The sequence below is a fragment of the Pseudomicrostroma glucosiphilum genome, assembly GCF_003144135.1.
Source record: "Pseudomicrostroma glucosiphilum strain MCA 4718 unplaced genomic scaffold BCV69scaffold_17, whole genome shotgun sequence".
Classification (NCBI taxonomy): Eukaryota; Fungi; Basidiomycota; class Exobasidiomycetes; order Microstromatales; family Microstromataceae; genus Microstroma; species Microstroma glucosiphilum.
The window spans coordinates 315,900-342,506 of NW_020289929.1; the positions used below are offsets into that span (position 1 = coordinate 315,900).

Here is a 26,607-nt window from a genome sequence, read left to right on the forward strand (position 1 = left end):
AGAGAGATGAGGTAGGGAGCAGGACGGGAAAACGGAGATTGGACGAGGTGCTGACAGTTTCCTTTTGATCGCTATGGTTACAGTGTTGAACTTGCTGGAGGGGGATGAGCTGAGCGGCAGTCTACTCGCTCACGATCACCTTGCGCCCTCACGCGCCTGAACGATACGATACGAAACGAAACGAAACAACGACAGCCACCACCTCCATCTCTCCCACCACGGACCAGGCGGCAACAACTTCGCCACATGACCTTTGGCTCTCTCTCAAGCACAAGGCGAGCAACGAGAACATTGCGCTTCCGATTTTGAAGGCCTTTGTTCCCTCCTGCCTGTCGATATCGGTATCGCTCTTGCTCTGGAGCATAGACGTTCTTCGCTCACTACCTACCTGCCTGCCGCTATCTATCCACCTACCTACCTACCTGCCGATCAATCGATCGATTCACCTCCCTTTGACCATTCACCCTCTTGGCCCCCCCTCCCCCCCACGCTCGAGTCTATCCCCCTTTGCCAGAATCACAGCATGAGAAAACTACTCCCTCTTTTGGCCCCCTCCTTGCCCTGTCTTTCGTCTTTTTACGTCGCGTTCACTACCACACCAATCTTTTTGTACAATTACCCATCCCACTCCACACCACATTACTCCAACCACGACCACACACCACGTAGCACACCGCGCTCTTGCGTCCACTTTGTAGTTGGAGGGCTATCGCATCATCCTCTCCCTCGCCCTCTCTCCCTCTCTTTCTTTCGCTCTCTTTCTTTTACTGCTGTCTCCTATCCCGTCCCGTCCCGTCCTGTCACATTCACCATTCACCAATCACCATTCACCCTTGATTACCTCCTTCAATCTTTTGATTCTTCATTGCTCATTCTCTACCTCGAAGTGTCACGTGTGACGTTTGACGGATGACTGACTGTCTGGCTGGCTACAAATACAACTTTTGCCTTTTGACTTTTGACTTTCGGGTGGGGTGGGACTGGTCGCTCTGTCGACCCCATATCTAGCTGTTCTTCCCTCTTTACCCTCCCTCTTACTTCTGCCCTTCCCTCCTCCCTGCCCCCTCTCACTCTCCTTCCCTCCCTTATACATCCGAATAAATAAAGTTATACCTCGACAACAAGTGCGGAATAGCAGACAGCTGTGGTCCATATCGATTTGAGTTGTCGTAGAGTTCAAAGAGGGGTACGGCTAGGAGTTTCATATTCTTGGGGACCGCGAGGACTTCTGTTGAAGCGGTGGAGCGGGGGAGAGGGGAGAGGAGAGAGGAGTGGTCAGAGTTGGTACTCAAGGATGATCGACTCGTCTCGCCTGTGCTGATCTGCTCTCTCTCCTCACTCTCGCCGACACTCACTACCAGGTGGCATCTGCACCAAGAACAACTTCTTACACTCCTTTGGCTTGGTAATATGCGCAGGTACATAAGGGTACATATAAGTCTCAAATCCAGGTCTCCACCAAGTTGCTAAACAATCTCCAATTTCCCATTGATCATCAGGTTGATCTCTTCCTTCACCAGAAGGACCGTAGGATTGAGGTTCTTCGGGTGTAGGTTGAAGACGAGAGTCGAGGCGGGAGGAAAGACCAGAGAGCTCGTCTTCCCCTGGACGGAGGTAGTCGCCGGGACTGGAAGGGGGGGAGGGGGAGGGGAGAGTGGTTAGTAGGGTTGCTCGTAGAGGGAGTCGTGAACTGTAGAGCTTACTCACAGCTTGAAGAATGCAGAAGCTACCCATAGTACCATCCAATTCAATCAGACGAGAACTCCCAGTCAGCCTCTTCCTCCTTCTCTCCATCCTCTCCGTCTCCCTCTCCTCTCCTTTCCCTCCCCTCGCACCCCACCCACTCACCAATCTGTATCATCAAAACATGAGGATGTCCATGTTCATGCACAAGCAAAACACTCTCAACCGTCCTCCTCATTCCAAAATCCTCATATTGATTCTGTAAACGTTGTAAACGTGCAGAGACGGATGGATCTTCTTCAGGTTGGGCGGATTTGGTGGTGAAAGTGTAAGAGGAGAGGGGGCGGAGCAGGATGGTTGGAGAGGTCATGCTAGGCGGAGCGAGGTACGGAGGAGGAGCTGGGGGAGACAAGAGGGAGGGGCGTGGCCCAGAGCTAGAGCTAGAGGCAGATGGCGAGGGAAGGGTCCTCGATGGTCCTCGATACTGGAGCTTCGATGCGATGCGTTGCGTTGTGTACGAAGCGGAGCGGAAGTGAGGGAGTGAATGCACGGGAAGGGGAAGATCTGCTCTGCCTGTGGGCAGCAACTCAGCTCCATTCCGTTCCGACTTTCTCCCCCCCTCACGCCCCCTTCCCACTTCCCAAGTTCCTTCTCCACCACCACCTATAGTGCTATCTGTAGATGTGAATTGATGTTGATGCTCTCGTTCAGCCCATGGATCGATGGATGATAATAATGGGATGAGATGGGATGGGTTGGGATGGAAGGATGCTTACTAATGACAATTATGGGACAATTTTCGAAAAATTGAGATGATGCTGACCGCCCCTCTCTTCCTCCCCTCACACACACACACTCTCTCTCTCTCTGACTCTTCCGCTCCTTGACTGCCTACTTTTCCCTGCTGCCTCGATGGCTCGTCTTGTACTTCATGAAGTGAGGCGAGGCAGAACATGTCCAGAGAGAGGAGCTCATCTGGAAGCCGTAGATAGATAGGGGCACCCTTCCCAGTGACGCTTGACTTCGCTCCGCTTCCTTGCGATGCTGCTTTACTGCCTCAGATCTTGAGCTCGACGAAACCACTGCTAGCGACCTCTCCCGCCGTGTCGTACTCATCATCTCCTCTTCTCTTCCTCGGCTTAGGCTCCGCAGCTGACCTGCCCGATGATGCAGCACTCTTGACCACTTTGGCCCTTCCACGTGCCAATTTGCCTTTACCTCTTCCGGCCCTCTTACCACCGTTGCTTGCCCTTCCGGGCTCCCACTCGCTGCCGCTATCATCAGCTCCATCCGCACCGCCACCGCCAGCAGCAGCGCCATAAGCACCCGAGGCTCCGCTGCCACTCTTCCCACCTCTGCCCCTCTTAGCTTGCGCCCTCCTCTCCCTCTGCCTATCGCGCTTCCTCTTGAGCTCAATCTCCCGCTTCTCCTTGGCACTGAGATTGCCTTCTTCCCGCCTAGCAGCGAGAAGCCTTGGAGAGACGGGAGGACTCAGCAGACGATTGCGCGAAGTCTGGAGAGAATAAGTGTACGTCTTCGATGGTGCAGTGGCTAGGTCGGAGACGTTGAACTCCTCTTCCTCCTCAGCAAAGGGGGAGGCGGGCTCCACTGGGTTGGAGGGAGGAGCAGTAGTCGAAAGAGGCGTCGAATCGGAGGTGGGACAAAGGGAAGATCGTGGTGACGACGCCGAGGAAGAGTAGGTACTGTTGACGTTGTCCGTGAGGGTCTTGCCGCGCAGAGTCGCCGCGGAAGTGGCCATGGAGCCTGTGCTTGTGCTAGCAGCTGAAGGAAGCTGAGCGTGCGGTATGGAAGCGTGCTTGTCAACTGATTCGGTAGGGTTCTCCGAGGCAGACACACTACCTGAGAGACCTTCTCTCGTGGCAGGTAGTGTGTCTGGCCCTGCTGCCTCCGTTGCCGATGCCGAGCCGCTCTTTGTGTCACCCTCCTCACCGCTGCTGGACGTCTTTGTGTGCGCTGCAAAGTCGGCTGCGAGAGCTCCGTCGACACTCATCTCTTCCTCTTCCTCTTCGTCCCTCTCTCGAGAAACGCTACGTCGCCTCGGCCGCGGCGAAGATCGATCGCCTCTGCTGCCATCGAAGTGACCAGCCTCTTTTGATGCAGCGCGCTTCTTTGAGAGTAGGCCGCTTGCAGGAAGGGGCAAAGAAAGAGGAACAGCGGCGGCGGGCAGCTGAGTGGACGAGGAAGCTATGTGGCTGGGAGAGGGTAGCACCGACGGCGAAGCTTCATTTCGCTCGAACTTGACGGAGGGCGAGTAAGGAGTCTTGCCAGAGAGTAGCGGTAGCCCTCCGGCGGAGGTGGACACTTGCCCAGCGGAATCCTTTGGCCGACCAGTCCGAGAGGAGACGGCGCTGGCAGCCTCGGTTGACAATTCAGATCGACTTGAAGGGCGGCTGTGCAGCTTCTTGCCAAGCAGGCCTGAGTGATGCTGCAACGGTGAGGCCGCACCATTCCGTGGCTCCACGGAAGGCGATGCTGTCTGACTGTCTTTGCGGTAGCCGTTAGAGCCGACGTTGCCAAAGCCAAGAGAATAAGAGGCTCCTCTACTCCTAGTGGTCGTGCCAGGAGGACTGCTGGCTACAAGTCTTCCCTCACTGCCTTCCCTCTCGGCATCGGCTGCATCCTTTGCAATGAGAACCTCGACGACTGTCTCCCACAAATTGCCGTGCTGCTTGAGCAGTACGCGTACTTCGGAGAGAGTGTGCCCAGGTACTGATCGTAGGATAAGCTCTTCGTGCTCTGTGGGCTTCGGATTGGAGCTGATCTCGTTATCGTCGTGCTGGGGTCGCTTTGAGGGAGAGGCATTGGTGACCTGCTGTTGTGCTGCAAGAGAGACGTTACGCTCGATGATGCGTGGCAGACCGGTGTGAGGCCCCGTGAGATTGCGGATGGATGAGTAGTGTTCCCAATTGTGATAGCTGTGTGGAGCGGAGTGGTGAAGTTGCAAGTGAGCATGCAGATGCTGATATTCCTCCACGCTTTCCACCATACTCACGCAATGTAGAGGGGTCCGTAAGCTTCTATCGGGCCGGCCAGATGTTGAAGATCGTCATCAACATCGTCTTCACCATCATCACCTTCGCCTTCTGGCTCAGCGGTAAGTCTACTGCTTCCAGCCCTAGCACCGCCATTGACTGCTTCCAGGCCACGACTTTTACTCCGTCTGTCTATCCTCTTTTTCCTCCTAGAGTCTCTAGCGCTAGGCGGCGGACCTTCGGTACCTGGTGGAATACGAGACTGGATCCTTTTCCTCCGCTCTTCCAGAGCTAGACGCTCGGCCACTGCTTCGCTCGAGTCGTCGTCACCTGTGACGACATAGACCAGGCCAGGTTGAACAATTTTGATCTCTTTCCTCTTCAGGGACGCAAATGCAGAGAGCTCGAGATGTCCACCGTAAGTGCCTGCAATTAAAATGAGGTTGTGCTAGGTCAGCGTGCCATCGGAGTGATTGTTCATGAACATGAATAGGAGCCCTGCACTCACCATTTTGCCTCATGGTGCGTATGTACTCGTCAAAGGGCTTCTCAATGTCAACGAATCCCGCAAAACGCTCTGGTGCTGCCTCGAGGTAGTCGCAAATCTCGTGCCGGAGGGTACCGTAGTGAGAGGGGAAGCCGTATAGTTGGTCCGACAGTGCTCTGTGCAGGACCAGGGTGCGGGGCGAAAATACATCAGTACCTCTCTTTCCGATGTTGCTGAATAGCAGGCAATGTTGTGCCAGGCAATGCGACCGTAGTGCCTCTGCGTCATTGCCCTCGCCATGTGCGCTGGTGTTTGATGACGCGAACACCAACAGCGCTTGCCTTATACCGGTGCAACCGCCGCATGGCGCGAGTCCCTGAAAGCCTCATGGTGCCTGCTCCTCATCCGCCACTCACCTGAAGAGACAATTGCCATCACCACTAGTATGACTTGCATACATGCTCATGGCTCTCAATTGAGCTTTCAGCTGCTTCTCACGCTCATCGGGATCGTCTGGAGCCTGTTGGCGTGTGGTGATGCAGGGTGCGGCGACGTAGGCGGAACGGGATGAGATCGGACGAGGAAGCGTAGGCGCGGGGGGTGATGGAGGAGCAGTGTGAAGGCAGCAGGGGGTCAGCACACGGTGGTCAGGGGAAGCTGTGAAGGTGGACCGGCCTGGCAGGCTTCCTTCTGACCACTCTCTGATCCGTTTACAACCTCACGGGTCGCGGCTGTCCTCGAGCCTTGCAGGGAGAAATGCCCTGCGGGGAAAGTGATACTCACGCGACCTCTACCCCGACTACTCCTGGTAGCCGGCCGTTCTCCAATCATCCTGTTCACCGTGATTGGTGAGATCAGACTACAGCACCGGGCGTGACAAGAGTGATGGACGTCGCCGTGTACAGGGATTGCGTGAGGCGTCTGAGACCCAGTCTTCCCCTATTGGTCCGATGTGGGGTTGGATTTTTTCCAGTGATTTTTTGTGGCCGGGGATGGTGTTTCAATGAAGATGATGTCCCATGACTGGCGCGCTAGTGTGAGAAAGATGGAGGGAGGAGAGGCGAAGTGAGGATGGGAAAAGGCGTCGGTAGTCTTAAGAAGATGAAGATGTATGGATGTGGGTCTGGCTGAGGGGAGCAGTGTGCCGAGGGGGAGACCAAGGGGCGTAGAGATGGGAAGGTATGGCGAGGTCTTCCTCGACACGGAAAGGGGACAGGCACGCAGGGTGGCACACACCTCCGCACCCGCCCGCCGCTCATCCGCACCCATCCCATCTGCCCTTGCTTCGGGCTGAAAGCGGGGGATGCTTATTCAAGGTGGGATCTGACACATTGCACACACCATCACATTGCTTGGTCAGTCACACCAGCGTTGTCCTCGCCTACTGTACTGATGTCTTGTCTCTGTTTGTCTCTGGATGAGCTTCCATTTGGCGCACTTGGCTCCTCCTGAAACCTGGCCCGGCGGTGCGCTTCCGTTGGTTGAAGCAGAATGACGAGGCGAGTGCAGCGCTTCCTTCTTCTTTTACTTGCAGGCCTACTTGGCAGCTCCAAGGGCGTACGCAAGAGTGTCACGTCTGACCAATGAACGCCAACAGTCGGTCAAACAGATATGCCGATGTTCAACACCTTGGACAGTCTTGCCATCCTGAGCATACACCCGGCACTTCCATTCCTGGCATGCCCGATCACCGTTGCAGTAGAATCCTTCCCGCTGAGCGACGGGGAAGATTTAACCGAGGCGGCGCGTGCGCCAGAGGGATGGATGAGGGTGAGCGAGCAGGAGCCTCTTTCCGGCTCCGAGGGAAGAATTTGGATCCGGAAGGACTGGTGAATTTCAGACGAGGGGTCCGCCGCCGAGGATACAGAGAGCAGTTCCGTAAACCCAGTACCACTCAACAAGAGCCCATGCTTGTCTAGATTCTCACTCCTCGCACGAACATTCACTGCCCCTCGCTTGGATACGCCGCTTCGAAAGACGCTCAAGGAGTCTCTCCCAAAGCGCTGGCGCAACACTGAGCGGTCCTTCCCTTTGCGTACTGCGTTTCGGGAGCAGGTACTGCCCCTTTAACGGTAGTAGCGCATACCTCTGCCCATCATGGCGTATGCTTGGCGGCTCTCTGCTATACGCAGAAGACCATTGACGACATCTTCGGGACCCACTACCCGTCTCATGTCTCTTGTATCGCAGCCACGGAATCACATTGCCACTGCGACTGCAGCACCTCATCCGCCATCCAGCTCTCGTCAGCAGCATACAGCAGCATCTGAGTCACACTCCTCCCACGCAGACGCAGGCTCATCGTCTTCGCAACATTCGCAGCCTCCACCTGCCGGCTTGGGCATCGGAGGCTCTGCTCGTCAGAGTAGATGGTCTCCCTTTGCATCATATAGCGATCGCATCCGTCTCGCCACTCCCTTACCGCCAGATGTGCATGACGCTTACCGGACCAGCCTTCGCGCACGGAAATCTGGTATTGGCAGCAGTACCACTCCCAACAAGCCAGGTAGCCCTTTGGCATTCGGAGACTTTACAGGCGCAACGTTAGACGCTCTACATACAGACTCGAATAATTTCCCCCCGTCCCAATCCGCTGAGAATCTAGCCATTCTACGGGCATGTCTTGGTACCAATCTCCTCAGTCGAGCCCTCAAGATCTTTCAAGACATGAGGAAGGAGGCCACAAATCGTCTCACCCGTGAGAATCCCGATGGCTTCATCAAGCCTCCTCAATCAACCATTGAAAGACGTAAGCGGTGCGCCGCATATTCTAAGCTGGACCTCCCCACTTACAATGCCCTCCTGGCCGCCATCTGCCGGAGAGCGGTGGCGGAAGAGAGTCCTTTCGAGGCGCAAAGATGGGTTGATCAAGCATGGGTCATCTACAGGGAGATGGAGTCCGGGAATAAGATCAACAGCAGCGGACTTCCTCCTCGCCTTCCCGGACCTCTGCAGAACTACACCACCGATCCTATTCCAGATGCAACGACGATCTGGACCTTCTCGCGCGGCTTGATCAAGACTATGCAACGGCATCCATCAATGGGCTTTGAGCAAAGTGGTCTCGGAGAATTGGTCTCCTCGGGCTGGAGGTTAGGGGTCAACTTTGAGAGCGTCATCTCCTCGTCTCTCGTCACCTTTTCAGCTGATGAGTCAGCTACCGAGGCTCTGGCCCAGGAGACTGATAGTCAAAGAGTCGTCTCACTTCTCAAGTCGGCAGCTGGCCACAGCGGCAATGAGATGGCTCGAGTTGCAATAGAGCAGGCCGAGGCTAGAGTACAGGCACAAGCTGCAGAGACGGGCGCTTCGGATGCTTCACGCGAGCGCCTGGAGATCCCTGATCCCGCCGCAGACATCCCTGAGCTCCTGCCGATCAAGTCGCTTTCGTCCTCTGAGCATGAAGTCTCGCCCACACCAGGAGACGATCGTCCATTGAATCTATGGCTTCTCCAGCAGGATCTCGCCATTGTCAGCAAGGGTCGAAGTAGTCTGCGAGACAATGAGGAGCGCCAGCGCTGGCTGGAAGAAAGTGCCCTGGAATCCGCTCGGAGACGCCTCGAGGCAGACGCACTCGCAATGGAAGCTGCGGGTGTATCCCTCGAGGGAAAGCTGTCTCATGATGCCACGTTGCAAAAGTGGATGTTCGACTGGGTCAAGAAGCTGGAAGTGGTGTTGACCAAAGAGGTGGCTCGCATCAAGACGGAATCGGAGACCATGTTGATGGAAGGGAAGAGGTCCTACCCAGTGGAGCAGACGCTTGAGCAGAACATTGCTCCGTTCCTGCAGCTCATCACACCTGGCAAGATGGCACTCATTACCGTGCTAGAGTTGATGCGTATGCAGGGCTCGAGCCGGTCGGCACAGGACATGAAGACCACAAGAGCCCTGATTACGATCGGCCATGCTCTTGAGCAAGAGCACTATGCAGACATCCTGCGCAAAAATCCACAGATCGTCAACAATGCCCACTACGCTTCGCAGATTGTGCGCTCAAAGGGCACTACTAATGTTCTGCAGAGGAGAGAGGCGAAACGCTGGCTGGAACAGCAAGATGCCCCACTCCCGTACGAGCCGTGGACTCAATCGATCAGAGCTCGAATGGGTAGTTTCCTCGTCGGTCACTTTCTTGAATGCGCGAAGATCACCCGCAGGGCCGTCGACCGCGATGGCGAGGTTTGGGAAGAGGAGCATCCTGCCGTCTATGCCACGTACAACTACGTGCAGGGAAAGAAGCTCGGTGTAATCAAGGTCAACGATGCTGTTGCTGAGCGCCTCGACAAGGGTTCAGTCGGCAGTACACTCCATCCTCGCTTCTTGCCCATGCTCGTGAAGCCGCGATTGTGGTTGGGTCACGACTCGGGAGGATATCTCACCCACAAGAATTCGATGATGAGATTCAAGGATTCTGCCGAGCAGAGCTTGTACCTGCGGAAGGCATCTGAGAACCAGTCACTGGAGACAGTCGGTGCTGGTTTGGATGTTCTGGGCGAGACGCCATGGATCATCAATGAAGAAGTCTTCAAGGTCATGACGGAAATCTGGAACTCGGGTGAAGATATCGCAGACATGCCTCCCCTCGTTGACGACTCTTATGGCGAGATACCCCGCCCCGACAACTATGAGACTGATCTCAAGGCCCGTTCCGAGTACCTTCGAGCTTCAAAGCAGGCACAAATGGAGAGGACTGCCATCTACTCACTTCGCTGCGACACCAATTACAAACTCGAAATTGCCCGAGCCTACCTAGGTGAAAGGTTCTATTTCCCTCACAACGTCGACTTCAGAGGAAGAGCTTATCCCATTCCACCTCACCTGAATCATATTGGCAATGACTTGTGCCGTGGTCTCTTGCTCTTCGCTGATACCAAGCCGCTCGGCAAGCCTGGATTGCGATGGCTCAGGATTCACCTGGCCAATGTCTTTGGTTATGACAAGGCCTCTTTCGACGAGCGTGAGACATTTGCAAAGGATCACTACCCAGACATTGAGGATTCCGTCAAGAATCCTTTGAAGGGCAAGCGATGGTGGCTGCAAGCCGATGATCCTTGGCAGTGTCTCGCCACCTGCCATGAGCTCTACAATGCACTCAACCACCCTGAAGGACCAGAGAATTTCCCCAGCAGACTGCCTGTCCACCAGGATGGTACCTGCAACGGTTTACAGCATTACGCCGCCTTGGGTGGTGATCTGGATGGTGCCAAGCAAGTCAATCTTGCATCAGGCGAGCGTCCATCGGATGTGTACACTGCCGTTGCTGATCTGGTCATTGCCGACATCGAGGCAGAATCTCGCAAGCCCAACGGTGACTACCGCGCTGCGTTGCTCAAGGGCAAGATTACTAGAAAGGTCGTAAAGCAGACTGTCATGACCACCGTTTACGGTGTGACTTTCATTGGCGCAAAGAACCAGGTCCTGAAGCAATTGACTGCGCGAGGCGATATCCCTTCTGAGGAACTTTGGGGTGTGGCTTCCTTCCTGGCCAAGAGGATCCTCAAGTCCGTTGGCGATCTTTTCTCCGGTGCGGAGAAGATTCAGACCTGGCTGGTCGAGAGTGCCAAGCTCATCGCCAAGTCGATTCCACCTGAGCGCGTCGAGCATGCCCTGAATTCCGACGGCGACGAAGTCGTGCCCGCTTCACCGGGCTCGGGAAGTAAGAGGAAGGGTACAGACAAGATGGACAATGCAAAGGTGCGCGCTAGTCGCCTTGCTCGCGAGCAAATGACCAGTGTCATTTGGACCTCCCCACTCGGCCTACCTGTCGTACAGCCCTACCGCAAGAATAAGAAGCGGCAGATCTCTACTGCAATGCAGACCGTCTTCCTCTCTGATCCACTCCAGACCTCCGAGGTAGCACCAGGAAAGCAAGCTTCGGCTTTCCCGCCCAACTTTATCCACTCTCTCGACGCGACGCACATGATTCTCACTGCACTCGAGTGTCGCGATGCTGGTCTCACCTTTGCTTCGGTGCACGACTCGTACTGGACGCATGCATGCGACGTGGAGACCATGAGTGAGCTGATCCGAGATACCTTTGTACGACTACACTTGCAGCCCATCCTGCCTACGTTGCGGCAGGAGTTCTTGGAGCGATACCAGGGGTATAAGGTGCCTGTTGTCGCTGCTAAGGATCTCCAGGAGAGGAGAAATAGGCGCGCTGCGATTAGAGAGGATCGAGCACCTGCGAATAGTGCGGGACATCGCATCCAGATTGGCAAGGACACTCTGGTGCGGGAAGACGCCAAGAAGGAAGAGGCAGAGGAGACAGAGGAAGGACTAGAGGCATTGGCCGAGCAGGACGAGAGCGCCGGGGACTCGGTCCAAGCCTCATCCTCGGCACTAGAGGGAGATGCTAGTGGGGAACAAGTCGAAGGGGAAGACGAATCCCTCGCCAGCGGTCTCACGACGGATTCCGATCCCGCACTTGCCGAAGCCTCTCTCGAAACCGAAGAGGACCCCTCCCTCTCGTCCTCGTCGTCTGACCTCGAAGGTGAGGAGACCAATGTCAAGAGCAAGAGCAAGAGCAAGAGCAAGAGCAAAGAGGCCAAGAAGATTGCATCGGAGCGCGAGTGGGTCGAAGCCAAGTTCATCGATCTGGCCGATGTGCTTCCGCCATTGCCAGAAAAGGGAGGCTTCGATGTCAATGAGATCAAGAGGAGTCAATACTTCTTCTCGTAGACGTAGACTAGGAAGAGAAGAGGGTTGGGGGGTGCGGGGAAGGAGCCTTCAAGAGAGAGGCAAACTGGGATCTAAGGGAGATAGATTGCTTCAATAGATAGCAGAGTGGAAGGTGAAAAGGGTAGAGGAGGGTAAAAGGGGGAACTCAAAATGTACATCATCATCAGCATCATTCACCACCTCACCATGAACATACATTATCACGTTCCTCAGCAGCAGCAGTAGCAGCAGCAGCAGCAGCGTCCGTCAGCATCGCGTGTGGTACCGAGTATGGCTCACTAGCACCAACATTAATCAGAAGACAACATTGATCAGGACAGGAGAGGAGGAGATAAGCGACATCATCACGACCCGTTGAGCAGCAGCAGGTGGGACGTTCGTTCCATCTCCACCTCCCAAGAATGGAGCGGGCATTGATCAGATCATAATCATAAGATATGTAATGCATTGATACCCTCTAAAGATTCAACAACCTTGAACTTCTGACTTTCTGACTTTCTGACTTCCTAACTTTCAGTAATGCTCAAGACCGGGCCGTGTAAACAGAATGGAGAATGGAAAAGATCGTATAATACCTTTTCCCTGCCCAGCGCCCTCCATCGCCTCGACCTTCTAATGTTGGATCTTACCGCTGCTCAGCACCAGCACCAGCACCAGCACCAGCTCCAGCACCAGCTCCAGCTTCCCTCCCGACTCCGGCTCCGACTCCGACTCTAACTCCAGGTCCCAGAAGCTGATCCTTTTCCTCCTTCATCCGATCACCACTTCGCACACTAGTCCCTTGTGCACCACCTTTGGCTGATCGTTCTTCCAAAGTAGGCGGTGTGTGCTCTGCTGCTGTTTCCCATTCTTCAGAGCGAAGAACTCGCTCGGCTTCAGTAGCTGCATCCTTCATCCCTCCTCTTGTACCTTCCTTTTCCTCCTTCTCTCCCAAACCTGGAGTTGACCCATCATGACGTCCTGTACATTCTCTCCTCTCTAATTCTCTGCGCCTCTCTGCATACCCTGCAGGTAGGAATTCATCAGCACTCACATCTCCCCTCTCAACTGCGTCGAGGTGCTTGACCAAGTCAAAGCAGACTTCTTTAGAGATGAAGCTATCCCCCTTGTACAGCGGGTGGGAGCGGATGAAAGAACGGCTGTACGTGGCGGCAGTGACGAGTCTTCCCGATGCGCGGTGTGAGATGAGAGAGAGGTAGAGGTTGAGCTCGCTACGTGAGTGGGAGAGACCGGTGAGAGGACTGGAACTGTTGCCGTGGGCGGGAGCGGGTAGGGAGTCGAGGTAGTCGTGTACCAGGGTGAGGAGACCGGGGAATTCAACACTGTCTGCCGAAGAAGAGGAGGACGAAGAAGGGGAGCCAGAGCGTTCTGCTTCCCTCTGTCGAGCTGCTGTTGTCCCATTGATGAGCTCATCGATTGTGAAATCTGCGTACTCATCTTCGACATCGATGCTACTGCTGGCAGAGTGACCATTCGGAGCCGTCTTGCCTGCACCGGGAGGAGGCTTGGCAGGACTTGCGGCACGGGAGCTCGAAGGAGTAGTCCAAGTCGAGTTGACACCGTACATGACCTTTGGTTGGGTACGAGGAGCAGTCGAGCTTGACCTCAAGGAACTGCTGCCAATGTTGTCGTGGAGCTGAGCTTCTTTACTGGCACCGCGCCTCTCCCTGCCGGCGCCCATGACATCTTTCCGGAAAGCGAACTTCTCACTAAGCACAGCGTTCCGCTTTTGCGCCTTGTGCATGTTCTCGTCGACTTTACTGATGGGAATGTAGAAGTTGAGGCCAAAACGCAGGATAGCCCGTGTGAGGAGGACGACAAAAACGCTGAATGCTGCATTCTCAAAGTCGGTCACTTGCACCTCCATACTCCTCACTTCCACTCGCCAACCAATGTCTGAATTGGGCGGGGGTGGCTTGAACCTCATCGTTTGCCAGTTGGTGGACTGGATGTTCTCAAAGTGGTCCATGGAGTCTTCGTCGTCTTGGTCGATGCGCTCGGAGAAGATGACGAGAGGATCGCGGGTGAAGAGGTGGGCAAAGTGACGCGCAAGGAGGGCATCCATACCGCCTCCACCTTGCTCCACGGGAGCCATGAGCCGCTCGTATGTGGGCTGATGGATGGGCAGTGGGACATCGTTGTATACCTCTGGCCTAGAGAGAGGGGACAGTGAGAGGTAGGAAGAGACAGAGTCATAGCGAGACTTGTACATCCGGCACGAGGTGTTGCCGTTGGGCCCTACTTGCTCCCCATCCCCATTGACCGCGTTGTCGCATTGAGCCTCCCCGCGCTCGTGCGGGGTACGATCATCGACTGCGCCGGAGATAACGGACCACCGGGCATCGACGTCGGCTAGGTAGCCTCGGTAGGCAGGGGAAGCGGCGCTCAAAGCCAGGAGCAGAGGGGTGACGGGCACCAGCTGGTCGTACGTCGCCCGGGCTTCTGTCACCGAGCATGCCTGGAATGTGACCTGCAAGCAGCAGCATCCCATACCGAAGCCCATCGAGTCCATGTAGATGTGGTCCACCTTTGCTGCACCGTCCTTGGCTTCGGAGTCGCCTGGGAAGAGCTTACGGTCCCAAGGGATGGATGGGTCAATGAAAGGAGAAGGGGTGTTGACGTCCTTGTAGATTGGAAGGTTGATGGCTACCTTTGACCCTCGTCTAGACCTGATATTGGCGGTGAGGGTTGGGAAGCGCACGTGCTGGTTGATGATCTCGTCTGGAAGAAAGAGGGACTGAGAGGCTTTGCCATTGGGTACCAGTGTCTCGTCGTCCAGGAAGGGCACGTCGGTCACGCCCAGCCTGGGGAAGCTGGTGAGGGTCAGAGGTAGCTCGTTGGGCAGAAGATGACGCTTGGCAATCCTTCTCCGCATCCGCATGTTCCCCTCGACAGAGCAGAGCTGCGCGGGAGTAGCTCCAAAGGGGCAGCCGGGTGTAGACTCAAGCATGTAGCGCCCATATTCGGGGTGAAAGGTGGGGATCTGATCAGCCCTGCTGGCCCCACTCCCACCTTGGCCTTCTTCGTCTTCAGCTTCTACCTCTTGACAGCTGCGCTCATGGCTTACGGCCAGGACTTTGAGGATCTCTCCCTGCCTCAGACTGAGCCGAGGATTCTTGCTGGCTTCATCGAAAGATACGACGATGTACTCGATTTCGTCTCCCCACAGCACAGCATCTCCCCTGCGGTCCTTGACCTTTGCCCAGAGAGAGAGGAGCTGGGTGATACCATGCTGGCGGACATGGGAAGAAAGCGCCTTTGTTTCCGGCCAGGAGAGTGGAGTGCCGAGGGTGAGTAGACCCATTGCGAGGTATCAGGCGGCAATAGAGAGACCCTTGAGGAAGGAGAGGGAGGAGGAAAAGAAGAGGTGCTGCGACGGGAATCGCGGCCGAGGGAATCTCTGGCAAAGGAGTGCGCCGGTGAGAGTAGAGTGCTCGGAGATGGCGACAGCGGTGCCAGGGTGCTACGAGGAATGAGGTGATGCTGCTCGCGGCCCTGAATGGTCAATCAGGTACCTGGGGAGGAATTTGCCTTGACCCGAGGACAATCTCCGGAGTGGAGCGATGCAGCGGGATCCCCCGGCTGCACTCAAGAAAGGAAGCGCCAAAGGCCGATGGGCCCGAGTAGCCGGGCTACGAGGTGAAAAGAGGAGGCAGCAGCAGCGAGGCTACGATGCCACCAATGGGAGCGTACGCAATCAGCAAAGGGGAGGTCCGGGATGTGATTAGAGCTGACGAGGTGGAGATGTTGGCAAAGCGAAGGAATAAGCGGGAGGAGGAAGGACTGACGACTGCCTGCTTGCCAATCTCCCTGGGCGGACAAAAGGGAGCGGCGGGTGAAGCAATGGCGCGATCCCGGGACGGAAGCAGGGACTTAAGGCCGTCGGAGCCGCTTCGCAGCGTGTGGAGCAGCAGCAGCCATGGACGCACACGGCACAGTCCACTCAGTCTGCCCCCGACGCGGAAAGGGGAGTCGAGGAGCAGCTCAGCACGGGACAGCCACAGAGATAGCGGGGGACAGACAGGCCTGCAGCCAAGCACACCACAAATTAGGGTCCACTACCATCAATAACATCATCAGTAGCAGCAGCAGTATCAAAGGGCAAGATAGCATATACTCACACAGCAGCAGTATCACTCTGCTACACTCTCTCACACACACAAGGGTCATACCATCTCCTGCCTGCTGAGCCAACCGTTGTCCTTCCATCAGCTCCTCCCTCGCCGCCGCCCGCACTCCGCATCCCTCGAGGGCTCACACGATCGGGGGCCATCCCATCTCATCCTCTCACCACCTCGATGTCCAACCTCTCCTCGTATACCTCGCACCTTCTCTCAAACAGACAAAGCAACACATCGCAATCCTCTAGCAGCAGTAGACAGCAAGCCCCTCTGCATGGGCAGCCAGGCGCATCATCCCACTTCCGCTTCGACCCCCTCCTGCGCTCCACCTTTGGCCATCGATCCATAGATCTCTACGGCTCCCAAGTGGATAACGAGGACGATCACTACGGCAGAGGCAGAGAAGGAGAGGACTCTTACCGGGACGACGAAGGGGATGTGAGTCCCTCTGTCAGCTTCCAGAGCACGACAGGTAGGGGTAGGAGAGGTGCGCCGGGTGGATTCACCGCCAAGGGAGGACCTAGCGGGACGGCCTCATCCACGCTTCTGCATGCATCACGATATGGTCCGGCTAGACCACATCGAAAAGGATCAGCTTTGGACATTCCAGAAATCTCAGACGAAGAAGACGATGACGAGGAGCAAGAGGAGAGGGAGCAGAGGTGGGGCAGGGGCCTCGACCTTAAGGCCTTTGAGTCGGATGCAAGGACTGGCGGTAGGAGCGGTGTCGGCCTAGACAGCGTCGACAGCATGCCATCGCAAGCGGATGGGGACTACACGCCCAGCGCTAGCTTGATGCAAGGGGCAAGCAGGTCCCAGAGGGGCAGGCGAGCAAGCGAAGCCCCTTCCGGCGGGGTAGATCCTTTCCTTGTTGAGGATGATGACGACTACGGAGACACCACCCAGGCTCAGCAGAGAGCTGAAGCAAGCCGCTCAAGTAATACCGCCCCTGCAAGTCCTCGCAGATCTGACAAGGGCAAGTCTCGAGTCCCGCCTCCAACGCACCCACAACGCGATCTTAGCAGTGGTCGTGGCTGGCTTGCCCACTCCATCGCGCCAGCTACAAAGAAGAAGCTGCAGAGCGCCTCTCCTGGCAAAAGAGTCCGTCCTCCTCGAGATGCCTATTCTATCTACGATGATGAAGACGAAGGCGGATTTACTTCGGACGAAGGCGACGAAGATGATGAGAAGACGCAGAGTGAACTCAGCGAGGAAGATGAGGAAAGGCTGCAGTCATCAATGCCGTACAGGGATGAGTCGAGAGGAGCCCAACGTCGCGACGGAGCAGAATCGACGATCCACTATCCTGCAAAACTCGATGCTTCCTCTTTTCCCAGAAGGAGCACAGCTACGTCTGCTCCATATCACGATGACTTCACGAATCGGGTAGTAGAGCGGACAGGCATCAGTGGCGGGAGTGCCTCAGGGCCAGCAGGTCAGGAGAGCAGAGGTTCGGCGCCCGTTCCTCTCCCTAGCTCAGACTCTATACTGCAAGAGCCTTCTCCTCTGCTCGGCGCACTCTCGTCGGCCCCATCGCTAAATCTCACAAGCTGGTCGCCCTTCTCTCGCGGCAACAATCCCGCTTTCAAGGAGTGGAAGGATCAGCCAGCTCTCCTAGTGTGGATCGTCGCCCTTGCCGTCACTATTCTTGTGGCAGGAGGAGCATCATTGGGAGTACGATCGCCCTTGCCGCCATCAACGCCATCGATCAGGCCATCCCCATATTATACCCTCACTCGCTCACTGCCACTGCTTATTCTCCTATCAGCGCTGTCGCTGCTGATGGCTGTGGTCCATCTAGCTTTTCTACGCAACCTAGATCGCTTCGGCGGCACCCGCATCTTACGCTTCGCCCTCGTGGCAGTCCCATCGATCCTAACACTCGGCTGGGTGTGGGCCTTTGGCGCTTCCTTCTTCTACTCAGACGAAGCCTGGTCAGGTGGTCTCTGGTCCACTACTGGGCTCAGACTACTGTCCCTCTTCCCACTGCTATGCGCCATTGCCTTTTCCAGGCTCCTCTACCTTCGTCGCGCTCAGCTAGACAGGAGCTTAAGCGTCTTGGCCCTCTCGGCTCGGATCATCTCAGCCCACCCTTCCTTGCTAATCTTGGCCGTCCTGCAAATTTTCCTCTTCCTGGCTCTCTCCATTCCCTTTCTCACAATCTTTATCCGTCTCTTCCTGCTCGGTCACTTCTACCACCCAAGCGCAGAAGGCTCATCCGACGTCTGGATTACCGACCGGAAAGCTCGTCTGCTCGCGTGGTTCACACTGGCGACTTGGATTTGGACTTGGAGTGCTCTGAGAGGTGTGATGCGCGTCATTGTCGCAGCGACGGTCAGTCATTGGTACTTCTATGGTCCGCCTAGTCGAGAAGAACAGGAGGAAGATGAGGAGAGCGGACCGGCTGCTGGAGCATTTGCCAAGGGTGGCAGAGGCGTGACAGAGGAGGAAGAGGAGGGGGACGAGACAGGCTCTGCAAGTGAGGATGGAACGATCGCAGATGAGGAAGAAAGTGAGATTCTAGGTCTGGGAGGACTTGGAGAGGAAGAGGATGCAGGACCTTCGAAAGCACCAGGAGCCTTTAGTCGCTCCTCGCCCGCTGAAGCGAGCCGTGCCGCCAAAACTCAAGAGAGCCCTCTAGCGCACCGCAACCCTACCTCGGCGAACCTGGTGCGCTCCTCCTTCCTACGGGCTACCGGTCCCTCCCTAGGAACGATTCTCCTCTCCTCTCTTCTCCTGTCCCTCTCTACGCTCCTCCTAATCCTCTCCTCCCTCTCACGGCTACTCGCATCCCTCCTCTCCTCACCTTCGATCCCTCTACCAACCATCTTCCACCCACTGGCACACCTGGCCTATCTGCTAAGCGGTGTGGGAAACGTACTTGGAGAGATGAGCGAGTATACGCTCATCTATAGTGGTATTACGGGGAGGGGATTCTGGAAGAGCACGAGAAGATGTGGACGTTTGGTGGCGAGGAGGGGCGTCAAAGGGTTGATGGAAGGTGAGTTGACTCTTCTTCCCGCCGATCCTTTTCAACCACACTCACACTCCCAAAACCCTCTACTCCCTTCATCCCTTTACTTACCTCCGCCCCACCAGGTCTCCTAATTTCCACCATCCTCTCCCTCCTCAGCATCTCCCTCTCCTTCCTAGCCGCCCTAGCCGGCTTCCTATTCTCTGCTCACCAGCTACACGTACCAGCTGATGCGCCCCTTGTGGGATTGATGTGTGGGATTGTACCTTATTGGGTACTGAGGTTGAGCGGGGATCTTTTGGGGGATGGGTGAGTAGAAGGAGAGCAGATGCGGGTGGGTCTCCTCGAAAGGCAAGCTGTGTTGACACTCTCTTCTTTGCCACTTTGTTTTGGTTTGGGTTATGCAGCGCCGATACACTCTACCTCTGCTACGCCATCGACACCCAAGCACCCCAAGACGGCGGCGCTACCGGCGGTGCTGGGCAGCAACAGACTTCCCTGCCTGGCAGTTTCCCCTTTGCCGGTGAAGGGCGTAGAGCAAGTCACGGTCCTGCAGCTGGAGCCGGAGCTGGAGCCGGAGGGGGAGCTTTGCCAGGGAACGGAATAGCAGCAGGAGCAGGAGCAGCAGAGGGGAGAGGATCAGGAGCAGCGAGTGAGGTAGGCAAAGTCTTCGCTGGGGTGGAAGTGGATCATCTTGCTGCGGAAGAGGAGGAGGAAGAAGAAGAAGGAGAGGGTTTGCCCTTCTAGAAGGTTTGTTTGGAAGGAAGGAAGGAAATGCAAGTCAATCAAGTCTTCATCTTCATCTTCATCTGTCTCGCTCCCACTCTCGCTCTCACTCTCACTTTCACTTTCACGCTCACTCTGTGTGTGGGCCAGAGTTATGAAAATAGCGATTTCCTCTCAGTCTGTCTATGTAGTTGCGCACAATTGAATGAGTGAGTGAGTGAGTAGGGCTAAAAGTACAGCGCGTTGAATTGGGTTGGGTCAAGTTTGGGTGGAAGAAAGGGCCAGAAGTGCACCAAGAGTCAGTAGAGGGGATTGGATCTGCCCTCTACATCGTGAGGGGAGATGTGGCGTTTCGTTTCGCTGGAGTTGGCTGGAGTGGACTGGAGTGGTCAAGAGTCACCGATCCCATCGCCGGGCCAGTCTGCAAAGGAGGAAGCACGCAAGAGAAGTGCGATAGATGGAAAGAGGGTGGGTGGTACATTCAGCTCTCTTTCTTGCCTCTTCCCACTTTTTCCTCTTGGCCAAGAAGCGCCTGCGTTCCACCCCGGGGCCAGGGCAATTGCGCACCCCTACTCACCAATCAAATCTCCCCCAATCGCCACAGCCAGTCCAGCAAGCACAGTGACCACGACGGCAGTGAGGGCGTGTGTCCACTTCTCTCGCCGAGTCAGAGGCTCAAAGTCCAGCCTGCTTGGGCTACCTCTTCCCGCAGAAGAAGAGTCGAGATAGGAACGATCGAGGTGACGAGCAGTGGGCGTGGTTGCGTCCTCGTCTTCGTACTCGTCCTCGTCCTCGTCCTCTCCTTCTTCGAGAGAAGGACTGTAGCCTATTTCCTTCTCCAGAGTGCGAGCGCGGGGAGTGTAGCTCGGCGGTCCAGGCTGGGTCGGATCTACCTCAGCACGACGCACAGCATCGCTGCCGCTGCCGCTACCGGCCCTGTCGAGGATTCGGGTCTTGCTCGGCTTACCCTGGGAGCTGGACGTCGATGTCGTCCGTCGATGCCTGCTCGGACCCTCGCTGTGGAGACCCCGAAGAGCCCCGTCACCTTCTTCCTCGCCTGCAGGCGGGAGACGCGCGTCCATTGAAGGCTTAGGCGTTGCGTCGTACTCGCCCATCGAGCTTGACGTAGCGCCACCTGCCCCTGTTCCTGTCCCATCTGCCATCGCATTTGTCTCCTTGTCGGTTCTCGATTCTTGTAGCTGTGATCCTCCTCTTGTTACATTCGAACGTCCAGTACCCGATCCAAGCTTCTGCATCGGCACTTGTTCCCCTCCCTCACCTCGCCCTGACAGGCTCCTCACTCTTCCCCCTCGTACCCCTCTGCCTTCTGCTCCAATACCACCACTAGAACCGTTCCGAGCCATCTCCAAGTCCACATCAAACTCCAAGTCCACCTCGTCCCACTCCGCCGGCGGACCGCCGAAGCCCGGAGAAGGAGGAGGGGGTAGGCCAGCGCTACTGGACGCCTGTGCGGGGCCGCCTCTACGGGTTGGAGCGCTACTGCTGCTGCTGCCGCTGTAGCCAGCCTCAGCGAGGAAGGAAGGATTGTGTGCTATACTCCTCCGTGGCACCTGTGATCGAGCTGCCGTACCACCCACTGTTGAGGTTTCACCCGCTGTAGCATCCAGTGCAGCCTCTTCGTCAGAGGCGGAAGAGGTGGAGGAAAAGGAACGCAGCATCTCCATTGTTCTGCTGGGTCTTGTCCTCCCTGCATTGCTTGAGCCAGTTTGTAGCAGGCTTCTCCGACCTGGAGGCGGCGGGGTGAGGAGTCTGCTGCCTCCTGCTGCTGCTCCGGGGGCGGTGGCAGCGCCCCAGGAGGAGAGGAGGGAGCGACCGGCGGGAGCTGCTGACGAAGAGGTCGAGGTGGGTGGTGGAGGGGGAGGCGGAAGGAGAGCGCCCCTTGATGGTCCACTGCTGGAGGAGGCAATGGACATGGGAGGGTATGAAGAGGAGCTTGAAGATGCTTCAGGATGATGGGACAGATTGGAACTCTCTGACTGCTGCGCTTCCTCCTGGCCTGAAGGATCGGCATCTACATCTTCTCTCATGCTTGGCCAAGAAGGCGCAGCCTTGTGCGACGCCAGGGGATGCTGGTCTGATTTGACTGGAATGTACTTCTGGACTGGTTTCCGTATCAGAAGAGACGTATGAATTCCGAGCAGCCGAAGGACAGGTAGAAGAATGCAGCGTGACCACTCAAGGAAGGGATCGTTCTTCCCGCCCTTCGCTTCCGCTTCTGCCTCGCTCGGACCTCCGCTTAGGTTGCACAGCCAAGTAGCGCAGACGCAGGAAGAGGTAGAAAGCAGCTTCACACTAAGCTGTCTGAGTGTAGGAGAGAAGAAGATACGGTTTGCAGTCGGTATCGAGGAGAAGGAGAAGGTGCTAATGTGTGGGGAAGCTATTCTTCAAGTGAAGTGTTGGTCTCGCCAAGCCCTCGCGGCCAACGGAACTGAGAAATGCACCAAGGGGGCGAAACTCAAAACGCGCCTCGAAATTCACAAAGGGGGGAAAAACAGGCGCGAAAAAGCCTAAAATTTACTGAGGGGCGAAGAATGTACACTGGCAGGTTCGGGGCGCGACTCGCTGAGCAGGTTGGCATCCATGGATGGAGATCGGATACTGTTGCTCTAGAGACAGTGGATGCTTCATACTACCTGGATGAAGGTAAGGATCACCCGTCTCAGCAGTCAAGACTCGCCGTCGGGGAGGAGTAGAGGAGTGGGAGCTCACACGGTGCGAGAGGAGGCAAGGCGAGAGTCGCAAAGCTGTACATTTGAGCCTCGTGTTTGGCGCTTTTACTCCACTCGCTCGCCGTTATCACGATTATCTTTCCGTGAAGCTCAAAGGTGCCTTATGAATGGAATGAGTCGTATTATGAGCAGAAGTACAAGTCAAAGTGTGTACAAGTGAAAGAGGAGGCGAGGCGAGGCGAGGTAGTACACTACAGGCAGAAGGGAATGGTGGAGGGACGAAAAGATTTTTTCTAGTTCTCGTTTGGATCCCCCTCCCCACACCTTTGCTCTTGTTCAAACCAAAGGATGAGGAAAAGGATCAAGCTAGGCAGAGAATAGACCCCTTCAGCTGCTTTACCATTTGCAGGGAGATTGGAGTTCCGTATCACCGGTATTCTCCTCTCCAAGTCTTTCCCTCCCTCTCTTCCCCCTATGATCCCCGCCTCTGTCGCTCTTCTCAAAGTGCCAGCAATGAGAGTACTAGACGAAAGACGAGGAAAGGAGGAAAAGAAGGAAAGGGGGAAGACTCCTGGGTAGGCACCCCCGCTCAGGTGGTTTTCCTTTGCTCCTCTCGGGTGCTCCGTTGAGGGAACAGGAACAAAGGAGACCGCCGTCGCGATCGAGGGTGCTTGAACGAGTACCAAGGGCTGTCAGACCCAAGGTATCGCTTGGGCAAACTCGTGGAGGGTAGTGCTGGATTTCAACCAGCTAGACAAGAGGCCTTTGGGATACGAAAAAAGGGGGGTAGATAGAGCGATAAACGATAAAAGATAACGATAAATGTGGGAGTAGATTGGTTAGTCGTATGGGATAGATTGGGGTAAGATGTTAGTGAGTAGTCAGTAGATAGGTAGATGGTTAGTAGATAGGTAGATAGTCAGTAGATGGGGTTAGATGGTCAGCTAGCGAGGTCATCAACGGAACCGGAACCGAACCTACACGTCCGAACACTGTTTTGGTGATTGCTTTTGCCGACCGTTTACCTTTTTTTTCGGTTGCTTTTGACGGATGGTTTTGCTGTTTTTTGTGGGTTTGATCTTTTCTGCGAGCTCTGGAACGGGAAGGGTGAAGGTTTGTGGTGGCTTAGTAGTCACCACTCACCTTTTTTTGCTGGCGGTACTTTCCAGTCGGTGCCACCGCGAAGCGAACCCGTACTGTGCCCACTACCAGTGCTGGCGGTACTTTCCAGTAGGTGCCACCGCGATGCGAAGCCGTACTGTGCCCACTACCAGTGCTGGCGGTACTTTCCAGTCGGTGCCACCTCGGAGCGACACCGTGCTGTGCCCACTACCAGTGCTGGCGGTACTTTCCAGTCGGTGCCACCTCGGAGCGAAACCGTACTGTGCCCACTACCAGTGCTGGCGGTACTTTCCAGTCAGTGCCGCTGCATTGCGACACCGTACTGTGCCCACTACCAGGCCTGGAGGTACTTTCCAGCCGGTGCCACCAATCGACGACACCGTACTGTGCCCTCTGCCAGGTCTTTTTTGTGCCGCACTGTTGCTGCTGGGGGCAGTGTCAGTGCAGGAGAGGAAGCAGGGAGAAGGTGCTGGTCGCTGTGCCACGAATTGAAGACGACGAAGACTACGGTGCCGCGCGACTATCCCCCGACGGTGCCGAGCTTGACGTTGAAGAACAGAGTGAACCTTGCTGCCTTGGGTGTCTTGCTCGAATCCTCGGTGCCGTGCCGTCCGGTGCCGTTCGGTGCCGTGTCGTAGTATCTTGCCGTCTTGAAGGCTTGCGTCGCCGTGATCCTTGTCTTGACCGGTTCGCACAGTGGTCCCGTCGAGGTTTTTGGCTTGCACCTTCACCTTGAGACCCTTGCTTGATGGTGCCGAGGGTGCCCGAGCACCGTCGCAGTTCTGCACATCTTGCGGCACATCGGTGCTGCCCCTAAAGGTTGATGGTGCTGAGAGATGACCAAAGTAACCAGTGGCGCCGCCCAGTCTGACGCACATCTACAGTGCCGGTGCACCGCAGAGTGGTAGAACTGACGAGGGCTGGAGGAAACCATCGGTGCCAGGGCAAGGACTTGCGAAGGTGGAGGTTGCTCCCCAAAACATTCGTCGGTGCCACCGTTTGACCATAGTCTTGACGTGGAGCGGTGCCGTCGAAGGTGCGGTCCTGGAGGTGTGGCTTTAGCACAGCACGCGCTGAGCTCGTGCTCGTACCGGCAGGTTCTCCTTGCCCTCTGCTGGTGCCTTCTCGTTCTTGCCCTGAAGCCTTGCGCTACGGCGAGCCGCAAAGTCCTTTGAACTCGTGAAGCGAGCTTTGGTGCGAGCGCTAGCCAGCACAGGGGTCGAAGCCTTGTCGGTCAGAGGCTGAGCCTTGGCGGGTGTCTTGGGGAGAAGGTCCTCTTCCGTAAGCCCGTATTCCTCCAGGGTGGCCTTGACTTCGTGCTCCGGAACGATGGCTAGCAAGGTGCTCATCGAGGGCTCTTGACGCTGGAAGCGAGCGCTGGTGCGAGGCTTCTTGATCGAGCTCTTGAGAATGGCAGAGTGAGGACCCAGAATACTGTAGTCGTAGGTGTCGATGGACTGAGGTGCATCCTCGTCATCGATGGACTCATCAGGGTCGACAGGGCCTCGTGCACGTGCCTCGAGCTCCTCCTTGGTAGGAGTGGCAAGGATGACACGGAACATGGGGAATTCCTGGTCGGGGAAGGTCCTCCTTCGCTCGTACTCATCGTCGGTGAGCTTGGGCAGGTCGTAAGGGTTAACCTCGAAGGCTTGCAGGGCAGCGTCGAGCTCAGCCTGTGTGGCACCGGGAGTCTTGGGTGCAGGGGTCTGTGCCAAGGCGGCCTTGATCGTAAGAGGAGCGACGGCAGCGATAGCCGACCTGCGAGGGGGAGTAGCAGGAGGAGTAGTGGATGCGGGCATCTTCACCTTGATCGACTTGGTAGCACGCTTGCGGATCGTCACATTCCTCGTAGGAGTCATGGGTGCCTCGGGTGCGACCTTCTTGGGGCTGGCAGATCGAAGGACCATCGTGAAGTCAGAGTTCTTGGCAATCTGCTTCTTGACGGGAGTCTCGGCTTTCTGCAGTCGTGCGGCACTTGCGGTAGCGGTAGCAGGCTTGGGCTGGGGCCAGCTCTTGAGCATGGCGGCAGAGATGGGCGACCAGTTGGCCTCCTTGACGGGTGCCTTGACGGGTGCCGCGGCGGGTGCGGGCTTTGCCTTCGACTTGAAAGTCTTGCCAGCCAGAGCAGCCGAAATGGGAGAGAGGGGCATCTCCTGAACGGGTGCAGCGGCAGGAGCAGGCTTGGGCTTGGCCATAGTCTTGACAAAGGCGGCAGTGATAGGAGTCATGGGCTCCTGGACACCGGCATCCTTGAGGATCTTGAGCAGCTCGTCGTTGGTCCAGTTGGTAGCCAGGACGGAAGAGGAGGAGGGCACCGCCTTCTTGAGGGGGGTAATCATAGCAGTCTTCGTCTTCTTGGGCTGAATCGTGGTGAGCTTCTTTGCACCGCTCACTGGCTTCGACTCACCACTCTTCTTGAACAGCAGAGCCCTGTACGCCTCGGCACGCTCCTTCTCCTCGGCGGATCGCTTTACGGCTTTCTGGTTCTGGATCTGGAGGGCAACCTCGTCGTATACGGCGCTGATCTTGTCCGATCCAACCTTGGAGGCGACCTCCTTGGAAGCCACCAGCTCGAGAGGCCTCTTGGGCACGCTCACGGAAGCCTTTCGGTCCTTCTGGTCGACGTACCTACGGCCAGGGTAACGGGGAACACCAGCACCCTTGGAGGGGAGCTCATGGCCTTCGTTGTGGTCGTAGGCGCCGCCCATGGAGACGTAGTGGGTCGACTCGGTCTGAGCCTTGGCCAAGAGGCTTCGGTGGTAGTTGGAGAAGATGTTGGTCGACATGGTGAAGTCCTGTAGTAGTTGTTTGGAGTAGTGGGAGTGCTAACAGAGTTGCAAGTATGCGAGATACGTTGGGTAGCGAGGCTAAGCAAGGCGTCAAGGATAGCAAGAAACGGTGGTAGCGAGGGTGGGGAAAGAAAGTGAGATCGGAGCGGAGAGTCTGCCAGGCAGGGAGTAAGTAGTTCGGGCCCTCGGGCGAAGTGCCCAGCAGACTGGGAGATTTTGGACATGATATTGTAGGACGAAGATGAGCTCAATTTCAATGGTTCAAAGTGGAACAGAGAGCTGCGAATAAGAGGTGTACAACGGGCGATGGAACAGCCAGATCCGAACAGTTTCTATGGAGCTACAGG

The 26,607-nt window shown here is 56.3% G+C and overlaps 8 protein-coding genes across 8 annotated transcripts in view; 3 read left to right on the forward strand and 5 right to left on the reverse strand.

The window, feature by feature from the left end:
- BCV69DRAFT_295440 (Pkinase-domain-containing protein) overlaps positions 1 to 108 on the forward strand; it is a gene marked incomplete at its 3' end in the record, with an annotated part of 3,531 nt that extends 3,423 nt beyond the window's left edge. The window contains exon 6 of the mRNA XM_025493908.1: positions 84 to 108. Coding sequence (XP_025345474.1) covers positions 84 to 108 — 25 coding nt within the window. The remainder of the gene's footprint in view (positions 1 to 83) is intronic.
- A 977-nt stretch (positions 109 to 1,085) lies between these two features.
- Positions 1,086 to 2,053, reverse strand: BCV69DRAFT_291367 (cleavage and polyadenylation specificity factor, 25 kDa subunit; the record flags this gene model as incomplete). Its single annotated transcript, XM_025493747.1, has 4 exons — positions 1,086 to 1,228; positions 1,356 to 1,627; positions 1,708 to 1,726; positions 1,849 to 2,053. 4 exons carry the CDS (start codon positions 2,051 to 2,053, stop codon positions 1,086 to 1,088), a joined length of 639 nt encoding a protein of 212 aa, XP_025345475.1.
- Positions 2,054 to 4,318: 2,265 nt separating this feature from the next.
- Positions 4,319 to 6,334, reverse strand: BCV69DRAFT_263765 (cysteine proteinase; the record flags this gene model as incomplete). The annotated part of the gene is made up of 6 exons (XM_025490742.1): positions 5,947 to 6,334; positions 5,580 to 5,683; positions 5,185 to 5,339; positions 4,697 to 5,102; positions 4,538 to 4,619; positions 4,319 to 4,480 (listed from the first exon to the last, which is right to left on the reverse strand). Coding segments are annotated over exons 1-6 (957 nt in total), but the record flags the coding sequence as incomplete, so codon positions are not given.
- A 1,001-nt stretch (positions 6,335 to 7,335) lies between these two features.
- On the forward strand, positions 7,336 to 11,838 carry BCV69DRAFT_252934 (DNA/RNA polymerase; the record flags this gene model as incomplete). Its single annotated transcript, XM_025490495.1, has 2 exons — positions 7,336 to 11,526; positions 11,677 to 11,838. 2 exons carry the CDS (start codon positions 7,336 to 7,338, stop codon positions 11,836 to 11,838), a joined length of 4,353 nt encoding a protein of 1,450 aa, XP_025345477.1.
- A 434-nt stretch (positions 11,839 to 12,272) lies between these two features.
- Positions 12,273 to 15,622, reverse strand: BCV69DRAFT_285286 (GCS-domain-containing protein). The gene has a single exon (XM_025493337.1). It carries the CDS (start codon positions 15,140 to 15,142, stop codon positions 12,464 to 12,466), a length of 2,679 nt encoding a protein of 892 aa, XP_025345478.1. The 5' UTR covers positions 15,143 to 15,622; the 3' UTR covers positions 12,273 to 12,463.
- A 271-nt stretch (positions 15,623 to 15,893) lies between these two features.
- On the forward strand, positions 15,894 to 19,843 carry BCV69DRAFT_314839 (hypothetical protein). The gene is made up of 3 exons (XM_025495150.1): positions 15,894 to 18,960; positions 19,059 to 19,242; positions 19,341 to 19,843. Exons 1-3 carry the CDS (start codon positions 16,137 to 16,139, stop codon positions 19,678 to 19,680), a joined length of 3,348 nt encoding a protein of 1,115 aa, XP_025345479.1. The 5' UTR covers positions 15,894 to 16,136; the 3' UTR covers positions 19,681 to 19,843.
- A 90-nt stretch (positions 19,844 to 19,933) lies between these two features.
- On the reverse strand, positions 19,934 to 21,499 carry BCV69DRAFT_285288 (hypothetical protein). Its single transcript, XM_025493338.1, has 2 exons — positions 20,237 to 21,499; positions 19,934 to 20,080 (listed from the first exon to the last, which is right to left on the reverse strand). Exons 1-2 carry the CDS (start codon positions 21,342 to 21,344, stop codon positions 20,049 to 20,051), a joined length of 1,140 nt encoding a protein of 379 aa, XP_025345480.1. The 5' UTR covers positions 21,345 to 21,499; the 3' UTR covers positions 19,934 to 20,048.
- A 2,492-nt stretch (positions 21,500 to 23,991) lies between these two features.
- On the reverse strand, positions 23,992 to 26,257 carry BCV69DRAFT_279039 (hypothetical protein; the record flags this gene model as incomplete). The annotated part of the gene is made up of 4 exons (XM_025491225.1): positions 23,992 to 24,150; positions 24,197 to 24,349; positions 24,387 to 24,515; positions 24,563 to 26,257. The coding sequence occupies 4 exons, from the start codon at positions 26,255 to 26,257 to the stop codon at positions 23,992 to 23,994; spliced, it is 2,136 nt and encodes a 711-aa protein (XP_025345481.1).
- Positions 26,258 to 26,607: the final 350 nt, after the last annotated feature.